The sequence below is a fragment of the Panthera onca genome, chromosome A3 (assembly GCF_046562875.1).
Source record: "Panthera onca isolate mPanOnc1 chromosome A3, mPanOnc1 haplotype 2, whole genome shotgun sequence".
Lineage (NCBI taxonomy): Eukaryota > Metazoa > Chordata > Mammalia > Carnivora > Felidae > Panthera > Panthera onca.
Window position 1 is genome coordinate 2440226 of NC_138341.1, and position 17230 is coordinate 2457455.

The following is a 17230-nucleotide window of genomic DNA, read 5'->3' on the forward strand; positions in this document are numbered from 1 at the left end:
AGTCCAAAGCCACCGGGCTGCCTCCCGGCTTCGCTCTGCTGTCCCGGTGCCTCTCGGCCAGTTGTCCCCTGCGTGTAATGGTGCCTCAGGCCCTCAGCAGGACGCCGAAGGGGCTCTCCACCGCTCAGTCCCAGTCCTCCTGACCCTTCTCCACCTGCCCCACGTGGACGCTGCCTCCTCGTCTCCTTCAGAGGACCCGGAACAGCACATTTTCCTCTCCTCGTCTAAAAAGTAGTGCTGGGGAGACCGTGAGATGCCCAAACCTTGTCACCCGTGTTAAGGGTACGTGCAGCTCACTCTTATACCCCAGGGTGAACCCCGGGGACACGGGTCGGTGTTATTCTTGGCGAAGGAACTTTATAGATACTTTCACTCAGTGGGGTGATTCAGTAGAGCTGCACTAACCTCACAGGTTGGGCAGTCTCTGTGTGTAAATGAGCTGGGCACCACGGCAGGGGCAGCGAGTGGAGGGGGACCGGACATTCAGACAGGTCAGGCCGGGAGGCCCCACCGGGGGCCCTGGGGGACACCCTCTACCGCTGTGCCCGCCGTGCTGGAGCAGGTGTGACGAGAGTCTAGGTAGGCCCTGAATGCCGAGTCTCACTCAGCGGCGGAGCCTCTAGAGGTGGGAGGGGCTGGTGTCTCAGGGACAGAGCCTCTACAGGTGGGAGGGGCTGGTGTCTCAGGGGCGGAGCCTCTACAGGTGGGAGGGGCTGGTGTCTCTGGGCGGAGACTCTAGAGGTGGGAGGGGCTGGTGTCTCAGGGGCAGAGCCTCTAGAGGTGGGAGGCGCTGGTGTGTCAGGGGCGGAGTCTCTAGAGGTGGGAGGGTCTGGTGTCTCAGGGGCGGAGCCTCTAGAGGTGGGAGGGGCTGGTGTCTCGGGGCGGAGCCTCTAGAGGTGGGAGGGGCTGGTGTCTCAGGGGCGGAGGCTCTAGAGGTGGGAGGGGCTGGTGTCTCAGGGGCGGAGCCTGTAGAGGTGGGAGGGGCTCGTGTCTCTGGGCGGAGCCTCTAGAGGTAGGAGGGGCTGGTGTCTTGGGGGCGGAGCCTTTACAGGTGGGGAGGTGCTGGTGTCTGAGGGGCAGAGCCTCTAGACGTGGTAGGGGCTGGTGTCTCAGGGGCGGAGCCTCTAGAGGTGGGACAGACAAGGAACGTAGCGGGGGAGCGACTTTCAGAGGAGGTCACTGTGATGGAGGGGCCTCGAGACTGTGTGGGGCCGTGGCCTTGATCTCGCCCCACCCAGGCTGTCAATGACGACAGTAGGACCCCCAGCAGAGGGATTTTGCCTGCCCGTGGCAGGGCCCAGACATCCTTCTCCTCCCCGCTGTGGGGGCCCCAGGGGGTGTGAGGTTGAAGCTGACCAGGCCCCGGGGCGGGGGGGGGGGGGCTCAGCCCCCAGGTTGGAGTCACAGGAAAGAGAAAGGTCCGGGGAGCAGGGGGGACGTCCTAGCTGGAACCCCACGGGCTGACTTAGGGGCCACACGCCCGTTCTTGGGGCCGCAGTCTGGCCCAGCCGGGCGCCTGGGGAGCACATCACGGGAGCTTGCTGGTCGAGCTGCTGGCCTGTCCTCAGCACAACGGCCCGGTCTGTGTCTCTGGACTTCTGTGACCTCCCGGCCGCCGCGCTCCACGCCCTCGCACCCGACCTTCCGGCCTCGGAACTCACAGCCCTCTCGCCCCGTCCCCATGAGGTCACCTGCCCTGCGTCTGGGAGTCCCGGCCCCTCCCAGCAGGGAGCCTGCTCCCCCGGAGTCCTTCCTGGGTCCCCCCCTGTGCTCCCTTAGCAAGGCCTCCCTCCCCCCTGCACTGCTGTTTTGGGGGCGGTGCTGGGCAAACCGTATTTAGCAAGTGGTTGTCTGAACCGAGTCCTGAGGCTTGCCTTTTCTTTTTGCAGATCAAACCGGTGGTACATTGTGACCTGCACGTGCCTTCCAGGTGGCAAACTTTCCAGCCAATGTCCCGGCACGTCAAGTGAGTAAGGCCTCACCGGCGAGAGATCACTGCTTGCTGTGGCTCCTTAAAGATAAAGTTCCAGTTAGACTCACCGTCACCCCCTCTCCCCTCCTCTCCTCCCTCCTCCCTTCCTCCCCCTCCTCCCCCTCCTCTCTTTTCTCCTCCTCCTCCTCCTCCTCCCCTCCTCTTCCCCTTCTCCCCTCCCCGCCTCTTCCTCTCTCCTTCCCTCTCCCCTCCTCCTCCCTTCCTCCCTCCCTCCCTTCCTCCTGTGCTCCTCTCCTCCCTTCTCCTTCTCTCTCTCCCACAGGGACACCTGTGTGATTCAGCCTTTCAGGTGCCGTGTATCCTTTCTTCTCTTTGAACCTTGATTTTGGAAATCAATCCAGTTGCCAGGCTGTTGAACAGTTTACTTGGGGCTGGAAGGGCGAGGGCCTCACACACAGAATTTAGTCTTAGGCTTTTCACCTTTTAAAAAACATCTAGCAGTTGTAGCTGCTGGACGTGGAAAGGACACTCACAAGTTATTTTCCCACCACGAGCAAAGACCTGTAGGGTTACCACACTTCCCGCTCAAGCGTTGGTGCAGGACTGGAGTGTGGCCCTGGGAGCCACAGCCGGTGCTATAGCTGTAGAGGTGCCCGGGGCAGTACGTCCGGGCTGATGGAGACAGCTTTGTGGGCCAGTCTGCCTTACGTTCTGGGGCTGTAGAAAGAACACGCTGGATTCAAACCATCGTGGGTTCAAATCCGGCTTTTCATCTCATCGTCTTTGTGGAGGTCACGTACCTCATCTTTCTGAACTGGCTTCCTGACATTACCCCCCCCCCCCAGGGGTGGTGAGGGCCCCCCCGTGACACCTCCAGGAGAGGTGGGGGCCCCCCGGTGACACCTCCAGGGGTGGTGAGAGTCCCCCGGTGACACCTCCAGGACACCCGTCCAAGGCTGGTCACGGAGCAGAGACTCTCCAAATCCTTCTTATATTGGGAGGTTTTAATACTTTACAGGTTGAAATCTCTGACGTGAGCGAGGTCGCGCCCTCCTCTCACCACGTTCTGCTCCCGGTGGACAGAACGTCAGTGGGCTTCCGCAGAGGCGTGGGCTCACTGTGTCTGAGGGTCACTAGCGGGCGTCCCCCGCACTCCTGACCAGGTGCCCTTCACGCTCGTGCCCCCCAGCGAAGGGCTAGGGCCCCTCGGCGCAAACCCCCTGTTAGACTTGTCGGAGCTCAGCCTGGGAAGCAGAAGGACGCAGGAAACACACCCTGTTTATTGGCCAAACGTGGCCCCTCTCCGTCCCCTCAGAACCTCAATGACCACGTCTGTAAAATACGTCCCCTTACGTGTCTGCGAGGCGCAGCCTTCAGTGGTGGGGTCTTTCCCTGCACCTTCTACAAATCTGAGAGCTGCTTGGACGTGACGGGAGGCACAGCATTTCCAAATTTTGTGAAGGGCAGCTCTTTCTGAAGAATGTATACAAATCTCACAGTCCTTCCAGGCAAAGAACCTACGTGTTTGTTTGTTTGTTTGTTTGTTTGCATGAGCCAAGACATCAGTGATTCTCACTTATTTTGACGGACAAGTTTTGTCTGTTACAGACCATTACCCCCGGCAGCTTGTGCCTCGTCCTTCACATTGGTGTGCTAGAAATTCCACTAGATGGACCCAAATATCCATTCAAACGCAGTGTCTTTTCTACAAAGACCTGATCATGTTTGCTTGGAGACCTTGTAACTGCAAAAACAGGCAAACAAAACAGTTGCGATGGGTTCCGGAGGCTTCGATGTTGAAGGGAGAAAGTGGTTTCTCCCTTCCTCACAGATGGGGGGGGGGCCGGGGTGCTGGGGGGTCACGGCTGAGTTTGGACCCGGAGCCCGGCGCTCCCCTGCCTGCCTGGGTCTCCGCAGAACGGAGCTGGTGAGGCCACGTGGGTTTGAAGTGCGGAGGCTGAGGCGTGGATTTATGTCCTGCTTCTGCCGCTAAGCCAGCTGTGACGTGACAGGTGTTGTGACGGCGGATCATCGTCACCTGAGATCCGCTCCTAGATCTATGTGCTATTTCCTGTTTAAACAAAATTGAAAATATTTCCTATTTTAAAAACTCGAGGGGCGCCTGGGGGGCTCAGTCGGTTAAGCGTCTGATTCTTGATCTCAGCTCAGGTCATGATCTTGTGCTTTGTGAGTTCGAGCCCCGCATCGGGCTCCACACTGTCAGTGCAGGCCCTGCTTGGGATTCTCTCTCTCCCTCTCTCTTTGCCCTGCCCCCACTTGCTCTCTCTCTCTCTCTCAAAAAAAAAAAAAAAGAAATATTAAAGAATTTAAATTATGTCCTACTTGAAATATTTAAAATATTTCCTATTAGGGACTCCTGGGTGGCTCCGTCAGTTAAGCGTCCGACTTTGGCTTAGGTCATGATCTCGCGGTTCGTGGGTTCGAGCCCCGTGTTGGCTCTGTGCTGACAGCTTGGGGCCTGGAACTTGTTTCGGATTCTGTGTCTCCCTCTCTCCCTGCCCCTCCCCCACTCACACTCTGTCCCTCTCTCTCTCTTTCTCAAACATAAGTAAACATCAAAAAAATTAAAAATATTTCCTATTACACACCAATGAGCACATTATAAGGTGTGTCGAGTAGTAGGTTTATGCCTTTAACTTCTTCTCTTATTTCAAAGTTTTTAAAAAAATGTAACTATCTTTTTGTGGCCTGAAAAATCTGTGCCCGTGGCCTTATATAGCTCTAAAAGTTCTATGTTCAAAGTGAGTGCCCCGCCCTGGCCTTGTATCCTTGTAAGACAGGCTGGGAGATCCAGGCTTTGGCAAGCATATGTATCCTACAAATACCTCCGTGTATCCTCCTTTTTCTCCCCACATGATGCATCTTGGAGGTGGTTCCATAGGAGCCCATGTGGATAAGCTGTGCTTTAAAACAATGGCTACACAGCATTCCAAATTTCAGACGTTCCCTCATCTAACCACGCCTGGCTTTTGCCCAGTGCTCAGGGGCTCCTGCCTGTCCATCACCTCTCCATCTTGGACTCTCCCCGGAAACTGTTCTTGGGCACTTAGGTGGGGTCAGTCATCTGTTGGGTGGCGGATGGACCGTCTGATCTGTGAAACCGGGCAAAGCAAGGGGTCTAGTTCATTCTTCAGTTTGGGAGATGTGTTCCATCCCGCATGCCCTCTGAACTTGTAATTTCCTAATCTTTAAGTTGGAAATAACACTTACTTCCTTTCCTTGTCTTTAAAAATTACATTCTTATTATAAATAAACGTGGGAACTTACAAGAGTGTGAAGAATAAAATAAACATCCCTTATCTCACTCCTCAGACAACCGCCACTGGCCTGAAGAACGCTTACCCTCAGTGTTCTCTTTGTGCCTTCTGTCGTGTTTTTTACAGCATCAGTTATAGTTGACCATTTCCCCCTGTAAATGCAAATCCTGCATAAACAATTTTAAACTGCTGCACAATTTATTATCGTATGGCCGTGCGACGATTTACGTAACATTCCTGGGTACCTGGACATGCAGGTTGGTTTTATATTTTCGATTCTATACATAATCCTATGGGAAACATCTTTGCATGTAAATCTGTTTCGTTTCCATGGGCTGGATTTCACAAAGTGGGAAGAATGGGTCAATAGTTATTGATCACAGACGTCTCATCAGTCTGTGTTACTGACTCGCCCCCGAGGAAGACTGTGCACGCTTCTAGCTGCAGCCACAGTGTATGTGTGTGTGTCTTAGGTCTGCAAGAGATGCCAAAATCTGGGGGGGAGGCAGACACAATTCAGTTCATAAGAGTTCCTATTTCCCCGCACTCAGGTAAAGAGTGTACGTTAAATATCTTTAAAGATTTAAGCAAAAGCACAACATGACCCTCTTTAAACATTTATTTCCTGTATTATTATTAGCGACCCATGTTTGGAAAGAATTCTTTTGGCATAAGGAAAACCAATAGATGGAAACATTGTAGCAAATCTATTGTGGGCGTAATATCACATAAATGCATTGTAATATAACTTGCGCGGAACATTCTTTTCTAGGGTTGTTTTGGGGCAATATTTTAAATATGGGAGAAGGGGGTTTCTGCATTGATTGGAAGCCCCTTGGTACAGCACATTAGCAAAGAAAGTGGATTCTCTGTATTTTTTGCACAGATTAAAGTGTGTATTTGATCTGAAAAGGCGATGCGTTCATCCAGTTTTAAATTATTTGCATTACAGAAAAACAGTAACAATGAAGCAACAGCAACCACAAATAATTATGTAAAAAATTGAAAACTAGAATTGTAACATTGAGCACCTTCGTGTTAAACACTATTCATCACTTTTAGACTTAAAGAAACAAGGCTTATAGTTTACATGATTTTAGTATGAGTTACAACAGCATGTAACTGTTGCCAAGTGGCTTGGACGGGGGCGGGGGGCGGGGCGCGGCCTGGCCTCATTAGCAGGAGAACTTTGCATCAAGTACCCCCCCCCCCCCCCCCAGCCACTCCCCACCCGGACACATATGGAAAATAAAATAAACCCGCTGGGATTTCAGCAAAGCTGCCTCCAGACTGCACGGGTGAAACCAATTGTTTCTATTATCTTTTTGGAGGATCGCACATTATTTCCTCGGGGACACTGTCTTGGCCCTTGGAAAGAGAAAGTGACTGCACTTTTAATGGCAAAACCCGCCTTTTGTTTGCCAAACGGGCACCATTTTCTTCGCTTTACCCGCCATGGTGGAGGCATATTATTTAAAAAGCAGAGTTCCGTCCTGTTCATCTGGGCGTATTTTATTCCATGAAGAGAAGTTTCCGGGCGTCGTTGCAGCGTCACCAGACTTCCAGCATCGGGCACTTGGTGACGGTCCCTCTGCGGACGCAGGCGGTGTGTGTGAGGGCTGCCTGGCGCATTGCGTGCTGCTTATGGCTCTGTCGTTCTAGATCTTTCTTTGAATTTCCAATGTTTCCCCCTCAAGTGTAAGGTACTAATGAATGCTTTTTTTTTTTTTTTTTATTCTTACAGTGTTTTCACAAATGGAAGACTATTTATCCCACCCGTAAAAATTATCATACCCAAATTCAGTCTGACGGAATGGAATAGCGTGCTGGCCATGATTGGGGAAAAAGTCTTCCCTCTAGGAGGCGTTCAAAAGTAAGGCTCTGTCACCTGGGGGAGACCCGGTCACAGTGTGGGGATGTCTTGCCGGGACCAGCAAGGGCTACAATGCTCTCTCATTAACTCTGATTTTAATTCTTTGGGGGCAGACATTATTTCTTGTCCCTTTACATACTTATTTTTGGCCAGTTTCTTTCATTTTTCACGGAACAAAGTTTATTGAACATCTACTATGTGCTAGGTGTGGTGAATGGGGTGAATGAGGCCATGGGGATGGACAGAGGTGGGCTGGACAGTGGTGGGTGGACAGAGTGGGGACAGAGGTGAAGTGACCATGGGGGTAAACAGAAGTGGGATGGACAGAGGTGGTGTGGACAGAGGTGAGAGGGACAGAGGTGGCGTGGACAGTGGTGGGTGGACAGAGCAGGGACGACAGAGGTACGGTGGCCATGGGGCCAGGGAGAGGCAGGGTGGCCGTGGCTGTTATGGGGGTGAATCCGGGGACAGTTTGGTGCACTTAGACCAAGGGCCTGGTGTGGATCAGAGGGTCAGAGTGGACCAGGAGAGAGCAGGGGAGCAGCAAGGCTAGCAGGTTGCAGAGGGAAAGGTTAAAGCCTCAGTGTTGGGAACGCCGCTGGGATAAGGAGGCCCCACTGTGGGAAGGAGCTGACAAAGCGCAGGGAAGACACAAGCCTTCGAAACTGAAAAGTAAGGGGTGCGGAGTGGTCCTGAGTGTTGGAAGGACCACTTTATGGACAGCGATGGTCTCCAGGTGGCCTTGGGTCGGAAGAGCCAAAACATTTACTCCCAATTCACTTTCCGTCAATGGTCTCTCTCGGGGGCACATTGCAATGTAAGCGACTGATTTACCATCAAGAGCTGTGACGCCAGCGATGAACACTGAGGGTCTGTTGGGAGCAGGACCTAAACTGTTGTTGGGAGCGTCGTTAACCTAGGGAGGGTGGTGAGTCACAGGTGACCCTGCACGTGCCGGGGGAGTTAGCTGTCACCTACAGACCAGATGATTCCAGAATGCGGTTATAAATACCAGCGTTTTATTCTGAAAGAAAGAGAGACAGCTGCGTGGAGGAGACACTTGTGCGTGCTTCCGGAAGGAGTCAGGGTCAGCAATCCCGCGTGTCACACGGGATGTGGCAGAGGCGAGGCAAGGAAACACGATATTTGGAGGGAAAAGAGCACGTTAGATTAATAAGCCTACTTAGTCTTTCTCCCCTTAGCTCTCTCCGGGTGAGGACGTCCGTGGGGATGAACACACAGGCACTGGTCTCGTCCCTGGGGGGCTCCCCTCGCTTGAGGGCTGGCCTGCAGCTCCTGGTGCATCTGGGACATCTGAGCGGGGCTTCCTCAGGGCCCGGCTTTCCTGCAGCCCCACCGCTGGGGACAGCTCCTTTCCTGCACCGCCCCTCCCCCCAGCCGGCCGGGTTCCCGCCGTGGTCCCAGAGTCACATCTGGACTCTATCTCCTCTGGTGTCAGTTCTGAACTGATTGCTCTATCTCCCCCCTCCCCAACAAGAACGTAAGCCTGTTTTCCTGCTCCTCAGTCTCCCCCTCAACAACCCCGGCCCCGGTGCTGAATTCTGGGTTATCGTGAACATGTTCTCTCTGATCGAACTTCATTTAATGACAACAGGGATCGTGCCAAGGCGCGTGGTCGCCCTGCTTCACAGATGCCTCCCAGCGTCTCTGCAGTCGCTCTTTCCTTTTTATTTAACCCCTTCCTGTAGAAACGTTCTTACTGTGAGTCCCTGTGGCCCATCTTCCAAGGCCTTGTCAAGGTGACGGTACTTTAATCGGGCCTCCTGTTTAACTGATGGTTTGGCTTGCTTCGAACTTGTTTCTTCTCAGATTTTGAGAAGATGTCACTTTGTTGTCTTGGGCCTTCGCGACTGCTGTTGAAAAATCCAGTGGTGCGTGTGTGGTGTGTCAGTGGGCTCTTGCGTGGGGGGAGCCCTTCGGATGCCGGCCTTCGTCCTTAGAAATCCCCCTGACGTGCCTACGTGGGAGTTTTTCTATGACCTCTCTGTCTTTGATGTCTGTTGACTTTCAGTTTGAGGTCCTCCCTCTCTCTCTACTTCTGTGAAGTTCGTCTTTGTTATTTCTGTACATTTTTCTTCCTTTCCACTTTATCTTTCGAGATTCTTACTTTCTGGATGTTGGCATTCCTACTCATCCATACGTCTCAGCTTTTCTCTCAGACACGTTCTCTCTCTCCCCCTGCTTCCCTTGGGGAGACGCCCTCGATTCGGAGTCCCCACAGCGGCTTGGACCTCGTCCGCCCCCCGCCTGCTCCGCGTCTCCCCGTCCTCCGGGATGTGCTCTTTGTATCCGCTTTTCCAGTTGTTTCTTTGCCACACTTCCTTGTTGTTTCGTATTGGTAGCATCTGCCCTTATTTCGTCTGTAATGTTTTTCGTGTTTATGTCAAATTCCCGGTCCATCTGATCCAACGCTTCCGCTCCTGGTGGAATCCACCAGACGCCGTGGGCGGGTCGGAACACGGTCTGCGGGCAGGGGCCCGGGCACTGCCACCGCTCAGTCTGCCCGCCTCCCTTCGCCTCCTGCCCACTCAGTGCTTCCCTGACTTACTCCTGGGGACGTCATCAGCTGTGCGGTCCTCCAGTGAGCCCAGGCACTGGCTGTCCCAGGGCAAAATGGCAGGAGAAGAACAGAATTCCAGGCATTGCTTTTCACGTGGAAACCTTGTGCTCCTGGTCGAGGCCACCTGCTGCCCACACAGCTCCCCGTGGCTGCTCATGGTTGTCTCCTGCCCGGAAGGTCCTGTTCCCCTGGGGCTGGTCTAGGGCTGCAGCTCCCCTGGCCCCCAGAGCAGCATGGGCATTGGCTGGCACTGTTAGGAATGCGTGTCCCGGCCTCATCCTAGACTCAGGAGTCAGAGGCTCTGGGCGTGGGGCCTGGCTGTCTACACGGTGGCAAGCCATCCAGGTGGTTCTGATGCTAAGGTCTGGGGGAGATGGGTGGAGGGCAAGCGTGGTTCTGTGGTTTCCACCCGCTCGGCCTGCCCTTCTCCCCTTCCCACTCTGGCGCTCACGGCTCTGGTTCACGATCGCCTCGCACGCCTGCTGTGGCAACCTGAGCCTCCTCTTACGGGACAGGCTCCTTTCCTCCGTCCGCATCCCCAACGGCCAGCTGACCATTGCTCACACTCAGCTCCTGTCCGCTCGTCCACAGCGACGTCCACTCGCTGCGGCAAAGTCCATGATAAATTCCTCGCCCCAGAGTTCCAGGCTCCAGACTTTGATGCGCAAATTCTGTGTGTGTGTTTCACACTTCAGTGACCATCAACCCCCGTGTTCTGGCTTTTGGCCCCGGCCCCTCCTGCGACCCCAAATGCTTTACGCATCTGCACGTGAAGAAATCTTACCACATCCTCACCCCACTGGTGCCCCCACTTTTGTGAGGCCTACAGTTGATTCCAGGTGGGTCCTCCTCTTGGAAGGATGGATCTTTGCCCTTCTTTGGTCACATTTCTGTTCCTAGGTTTGTGCACAAGCCTTGGTTTTAGGGAAGCAGTGACTTCCTTACCCATATTTTTATCCCAGACAGTGCCTCCCTCATGGTCTAGTGTGTGATAGATGCTCAGCATTGAGTGAATTGAATAATTTCTTTTTTAAAAGATGTTTATTTATTTACTTTGAGAGAGGGAGGAAGAGAGAGATAGAGAGAGCGAGTGCACACACAAGCTGGGGAGGGGCAGAGAGAGAGAGCGAGAGAATCCCCAGCAGGTTCCGCACGGTCAGCACAGAGCGTAATGTGGGCTCGATCCCACGAACTGTGAGATCATGACCTGAGCTGAAATCAGAAGTCGGACGCTTAACCGACTGAGCCACCCAGGCGCCCCTTAAATAATTTCTTAAGTGACTGAATTAGTGAATGAATACTTGCCAAAAGAAGACTATAGGATAAAAAGTAGACAAATATTAGTCTTTTGGTGCTCATAAAAAGGTGTATTATTGGCTAATAAATACTGGTTTGTTTTCCAAGAATTGTTACAACAAAATAAGCCAATTTGTATTAATTTTTGCTGTTATTAGTTAAAATTAATTGAACACCAACCAAGAGCTTACAATGTTCTCAAGGGCCCCTGAGCACTTGTACATAATTAAAAATACACTTTAATTAAAAAGGCGAAAAATGGAAGGCAAGCCTGACCCTGGAAGGGCAGCTCCCACAGGCTTTAATTAGCTTGTCTGGACTCCGCTTGCTTAGATTTCACCAGCTCGCCCGCCGGTAGCCCACGTCCCGGTCGTCCTGTCTGCAAACGCCCCCAGTCCCGAGATCGGTGCTCGAAAGTCTCTGGCCCATTTCTTCTTTCTTTATTCACAGATTATTTACCATGAATGGACATCTTCTGGACAACTCAAAGGATCTGCAAGATAACCACTTTTACGTGGCGGCAGGACCGGAGACCTTCAAATATTTCCCTTACTGGAAATCCTCTAAGGTGCCCAGAGAGGTCCAACGGTGAGCACACTTCACCCCTTTACCTCCTGAGTGGGTAAAATCTGCCTTTTCCCCCAGGATTGTCCCCGTGTAAGGCCGGTTCAGCTATTGGCTGTTTTCCTGTAGTGAAACTCGATATTGTTGTTTTATAAGTGGCACGGTTTTGGATTTTCAAAATTAGGCGTGGGGGGACGCCTGTGGTTTGATATATTCACGGGGACAGTAAGCCCTCGCGTTGAATGCGCTGTCTTTTCTCTGGGGACGCTGGGGGTCTTAGAGGGAGGAGTCTCAGTGTGCAAACCAGTCGTAGCCCTGGCCCCGAGGCACAGGCGTGAGAGCCCAGCGCTCCCTCTGGCACCCTGTTCGTTTGGTCAGTTTCTCCTGGTCTGAAATCGAGAGCCTGACATCTTTCACTGGTCTGTGAAATCACAGTGGTGACTTTTATGGTGGATCCCGCCCCGGGCTAGCAGGTGCACCAGGGCGTGTGCTTCTGGACGTGCGGGAACGTCTGCAGGGAAGGTGAAGGTGTTGGCGGGAGCTCCCGTCCCGTCCCCAGAGAGGAGAGGGCTGGCTGTCCCTTCTCGGTGCATTTTGCTCTCTCCGCTGTCGCCGTCTGGAACAGGCCAGCCAAGCTCCAGGAGTTAGTGGACAACGTTGTCCTGTAGGCTCGTGCCTGAGGGACGCCCAGTGGCTTCACCCTGGACCTGCTTGCCCAGAGGCCCGCACTGATGCTCACGGGGACGGGCGTGGAGTCCCTGTCTGCCTGCAGTTCTCACGGTTCGTGGACCTTGAAGTCACCTGATAAGGTGTGTGACTTACATCTTCAGGGTGCCGTAACCTTTGCCGCTTCCTTAGAGAGACTTCAGTGCTCTACCCACCTTGCTTCTCGGTTGTATGTGTGCTCGAGCCTCGGTATTCCCTGCTCCAAATGCCGTGGGACCGCCAACAGTCCAGAACACTTCCTGACTTTTCTGACGTTGTGTTGGCAGGGACGGGAACCTGGTTGTTAGTCTGGGGCTCTCAGCGGCTACAGCTCCTGGTGAGCTAGTGTGTGTTCATACGGGAGTGGGGGGGTCCAGGCTCAGTGGTGGGTCAGGAAGGACGTGACCTGAAACACTGGAGTTCAGAGGTATGTACTGATCCAGATCCTCAATTTTTTGTTCCAAATTAAAGCCCCGGCATTAGGGCTAAGGCTGAGTTCGTTGCCTTTGGGCCCTGGAAGAAGAGAGGGCGGGGCGTGGGATGACAGACAGGCCGCCTCACCGATATGCCCTTGAGCTGCAGGGGGACAGGCCAGCCACGGCCTTTGTCGCCTGTCCTGGAAGGCAGGGCTCTGGTGCCCGGGGGTCAGGTGCCCCCTTCCAGGGCACATGGAGCCCTCCGCCCGGGAGTCCGTCAGAGGCAGTGTTTAACTTGGGCGCCCGTGCCCGTTTCTGCACCCGGAAAGTTCCCGATTCCCAGGTCTGGCTGGGAGGAGCGGTTTCCAGCTGGTGGTGGGATTTTGTAGCCTCGTCCCGGGGTGTGTTTGAGCCACACGCAGCCGCAGCACAACTGTTTGAGGACCTGCCAGGGCCCTTCCCTGGGGCTGCTTCCTCAGCACGGTTCCTACAGTCATTGTCTCGGGGAAGGAGAAGGAGCTGTCAGAGCTCGTCTCGTGCTGGGACAGGCAGATGGGTTCACCCCCACCCGCCCCGTACGTTCCCCGCCCAGAGCCTGGGCCCCCGAGACACCGCCAGGGACGGTGTCTGTGGCGACCTTGTGCCCGTGTGCGCTCCTGTGCCGTTAGGGTTTTGACTTGGAGGCAGAGAGTGGCCTCTTTCGTCCTGTCCACAGACGATGACCCCGCGGCAGGTGGGCAGGTTAGGGTCCTGCCCGCGTGCCTGGCAGCTTGGCCATGTCCCGAGTTTATTGACATGCTGATTCTTTGGTGACCGTCCTAACTGCGTGGTGGGTCGAAACACCTTAGGGGCTGTTGAAATGAGTCGAGTGGTTCTCTCTGTGTCCCCTGCTCCCCACCCGAGCCCCCGTCTCTCAACGGGTTTTGTCGTTTACGTGCTGAACCCTGAACTGCATCGGTCGGTCGCTTAAGTATCTTTCTCCTCACCGAAGAGGTTGGGGCTCGGGAGGAAGAGCGTCCGCAGAGCTGCTAGGAGACTGAAGTCCGTTCCCGTACACGCCGTGGGCCAGGGAGGTGCCCGTCGGCCAGGGAGCCGGTGCCAGAAGTGTCCCTCCCGCGCGTACCAGCGGTGGAGGTCAGCGTCCCTGCACGGGGATCCGGAGCGGGGGGTGTGCCTCTGCACCACGGTGGCGGTTAGACAAGGGGTCTGTCACGCGGTGGAAGGAGGCTGGGCTGGGTTCTGGACGGGCTTGGGGTCTCTGTTCTTCTCCTGATCAGCAGCGCGGCTCTGACCAAACCCTCACGTCTCCGAGCCGTGCGTCCTCTCCAGCCCAGGGAGGACGTGACACATGTGCCACAGGTCACTGCGAGAAATCGTGTTTGTGGGAGTGACTGTCGTTTGTCAAAAACCTCAAACATGTGGGTGCCCAGGCGGCTCAGTGTGTTAAGCGACCAGCTGTTGGTTTTGGCTCGGGTCATGATCTCACGGTCCGTGGGTTCTAGCCCCGCATCGGGGAGCCCACTTGGGAGCCTCTCTCCCTCTCTCGCTGCCCCTCCCCCACTTGCGTGCACGCTCTCTCTCAGAAAATAAAAAGACTTAAATTTAAAAACCTCGAAAATGTTAGGTTTCCCCCCGCGACTGTATGAAAGCTTTTGGACAGAGGTGCCCATAAGCACGCTGCCCGTGGGCTGGTTTACCACACTGGTGAGTGGAGATTTTCCAAGGTCTTCGGGAAGGAAACTGAGCAAACCTCGTTGGGGCCGTTTCTGCTCCTGAGACCGGGGAACAGCTGTGGACGTGAGCCCGGGCCGTCAGGACGCTGGACAGGCCTTCCCCGTGGCCTCATCTTCCGGAGGGCCACGGCTGTAGTCTACGTTCTCGGAAAGAGGCTTTTTGGCTGATCTTTACCAATTTCTAGCTGACTATCGTTTGTCTTTCAGAAAGTACGCGGACATCGAGAAATACTCAAGAGAAAAGAAAAAAGTAAGTACTTTTCACACAGTGAAGCAGAAGCTGTGGATGGCCGTGGTGTCCTTGACCTTGATAAGGACGCCTCCCTGGAGAGGCCCCGCGGTGGGGACCCAGACTCCTGGGCACAGTGTTGGGTGCTGGGCTTGCCCCCTGTGCGTGTGGGGAATGAGGCGTTGGAGCTGTGGGTGTAGAACCGGGAGGTACACGGAGATGTCTGTGACATACACACAGTGAATGTGAGGAGGAAGATGTGTGGTGTGGGGACAGACAGGAGGGAGGGCGTCAAGCCTGGTGTGGCTGCCCTGAGCCTGAGGACAGCTGGGAGGGGGCGTCTCAGGGCTGGGGCACAGCTCACTGTGTGTGTGTGTGTGTGTGTGTGTGTGTTGCACATAAAGCACGAGAAGCGTGGCCAGCAGGTGTCAGGATAAGAGCCTGGATGGGCAGGTAGAAGCCAGGTCTTGGGGGCCATATGGGTCTTTGTCACCTGTGTATACAATGACCACATATCCCCACTGTCTTATAAAAACTGCATTTCAGTGGCTCTACTGACCTTAGGATTTGCTCAGTAAAGCTGTTGAGCGTCTACTGTTTGCCTGTTCCTGGCTGCCCAGCCCTTGTGCTCAGGGACCCTCCGTACTGAGACCTCCCAGCCTTGAGACCCGTCTCCCCACGTATCGACCTCTGTTTTCCGGTATCTAGTGGCCGGCCCTTGGAGTGGCTTTTCTCCTGGTGCAGCTTGGATTTCATAACCACTATCTTACCCACGCTCTTGGAAATGCTTGGGCTTCCCGACACCCACGAGCCCCCGTGGCATCTGCCTGGCGAGAGTCCAGCCGTGGACGGGCCCAGAACCTTGCCCGTCCTCACTTGCGCCGAAGGAGCTCGGTGTTGCTGGCGACGATAACACGACTGACCTGACTCTTCTCGCTGAGATCATTCCTTTCCCACCTGCCTTCACTGAAAAGCCTCACTGCTCACAAATGCTTTTCGAAAGGGGTTTGGTAAATTTTGTTAGGGTTTTTTGCATGTCTGTTCATAGGGGAGATGAGCCTGGAATACTTCTTTATCGTGTTGTTCTTGCCTGGCTTTTGGCATCAAGGTTTTCCTGAATCGACTGTTTTTGTTTCGGTAGCTTATTTTCGATTTTCTTTCTCTACGGGCTGAGTTTAGCATTAAGTGTTTGTTGAATGAACGAAAGAATGAGAATCATTGAGAGCACGAAAACGATAGATGTGATTCTGCCCTAAGGGTGTGTTTCATCTGGTTAGGATACATGACACATGGCCTGTCTCATCATAGAAGGGGCGTGTAAATGAGTCACGTGCACAGGGTGATGGCTCGCGGGACAGGGAGTAGGCGACACGTGGAGATCGGCAAACCCAGTGCAGGTCCTCGAGGGGTCAGAGAAGGGGGCAGCTGTTTCGGGGGACAAAGAGCCCACGTGGGTGTGCACACCATTCCAGCCTCATGGAGTTTTCCTCAGGTTGCCTTAAGCAGCTCGCGGGTGGTGTGGGCACTGGGTTTGAAGCTGATACTTGGCGTAAATGCTACAACCTCAGAATCCCCTACTTCCGTGGTTTTGGAAGCTTCTGAGCAGAGGCCTGAAGCAGTAGTTTGGGGGGTAGCCCTTACTCGTTTTAGTCATGCCCTCATCTCATTATGTTGTCGGGTCCTTAGAGGTAGGGATAGAATTTTCTCTTCCTTTTAGTAAATATTTGTTTTATTTATGGGGTGCCTGGGTGGCTCAGTCGGTGAAGCGTCCGACTTCAGCTCAGGTCATGATCTCGTGGTTCGTGAGTTCGAGTCCCGCGTCGGGCTCTGTGCTGACAGCTCAGAGCCTGGAGCCCGCTTCGGATTCTGTGTCTCCCTCTCTCTGCCCCTCGCCCGCTCACGCTCTTTCTCTGTCTCTCTCTCAAAAATAAATAAACGTTAAAAAAAAAGAAAGAAAGAAATGGCTCAGGAGAGCCCGACTCTGGATGTAAAATCTCAAGAAGATTCGAGCAATTTATGTCTGTTACATTGTCCTCTTGCTTTATGCACAGGTACGGGATGTGATAAACATCTCTGTCTGAAAGTTCTCCAAGGGATTTTCCAGTAAGCAGAAAACAGACCCCCGGGTTACAGGGGAGCAGTGTGACATAGTTTAGTTGGTAGCTTGCTTCGTTTCTTAGCAACACGTAAGATAACCACGTGCCTCATGGCATTTGGTCCCATGAAACGAGAAGAAAAATACCAGGCAGGGGCACTGGCATGTCTGGGTGGTTGTGGATGAGAGAGCGGGAGAGGTCAGGGTGGCCCAGGGCTCAGTTAAGTTGAGCTGTGACTGTTTCAGTCCTCTGAAAATAACGAATGAATCTACTCTTTGTTTTTTTTTAATGTTTATTTATTTACTTTGAGAGAAAGAGAGAGAGGTAGAGAGAGGGAGGGAGGGAGAGAGAGAATCCCAAGCAGACTCTGTCTGCACTGTCAGCACAGGCCCCGACGAGGGTCTTGAACCCACAAACCGTGAGATCATGACCTGAGCCAAAACTGAGTCGGACATGTACCCGACTGAGTCACTCAGGCACCACTGAACAGACATATTCTAATTTTGTTATAGCAGATTCAGTTTGA

The 17230-nt window shown here is 53.9% G+C and overlaps 1 protein-coding gene across 7 annotated transcripts in view; it reads left to right on the top strand.

Moving 5' to 3' along the window:
• DCDC2C (doublecortin domain containing 2C) overlaps positions 1-17230 on the top strand; it is a 110663-nt gene that overhangs the window by 19722 nt on the left and 73711 nt on the right. For 6 of the 7 annotated variants that reach the window (XR_014137383.1, XR_014137380.1, XR_014137381.1 and 3 more), the window contains exons 3-6: positions 1890-1966; positions 6956-7084; positions 11412-11549; positions 14587-14629. Coding sequence is in view for 3 of the 7 variants with exons in the window: in XM_081795150.1 (XP_081651276.1) it covers positions 1890-1966; positions 6956-7084; positions 11412-11549; positions 14587-14629 (387 nt within the window). In the remaining 4 variants the exon portion in view is untranslated. The remainder of the gene's footprint in view (positions 1-1889; positions 1967-6955; positions 7085-11411; positions 11550-14586; positions 14630-17230) is intronic. The other variant, XR_014137382.1, reaches the window with a different exon arrangement.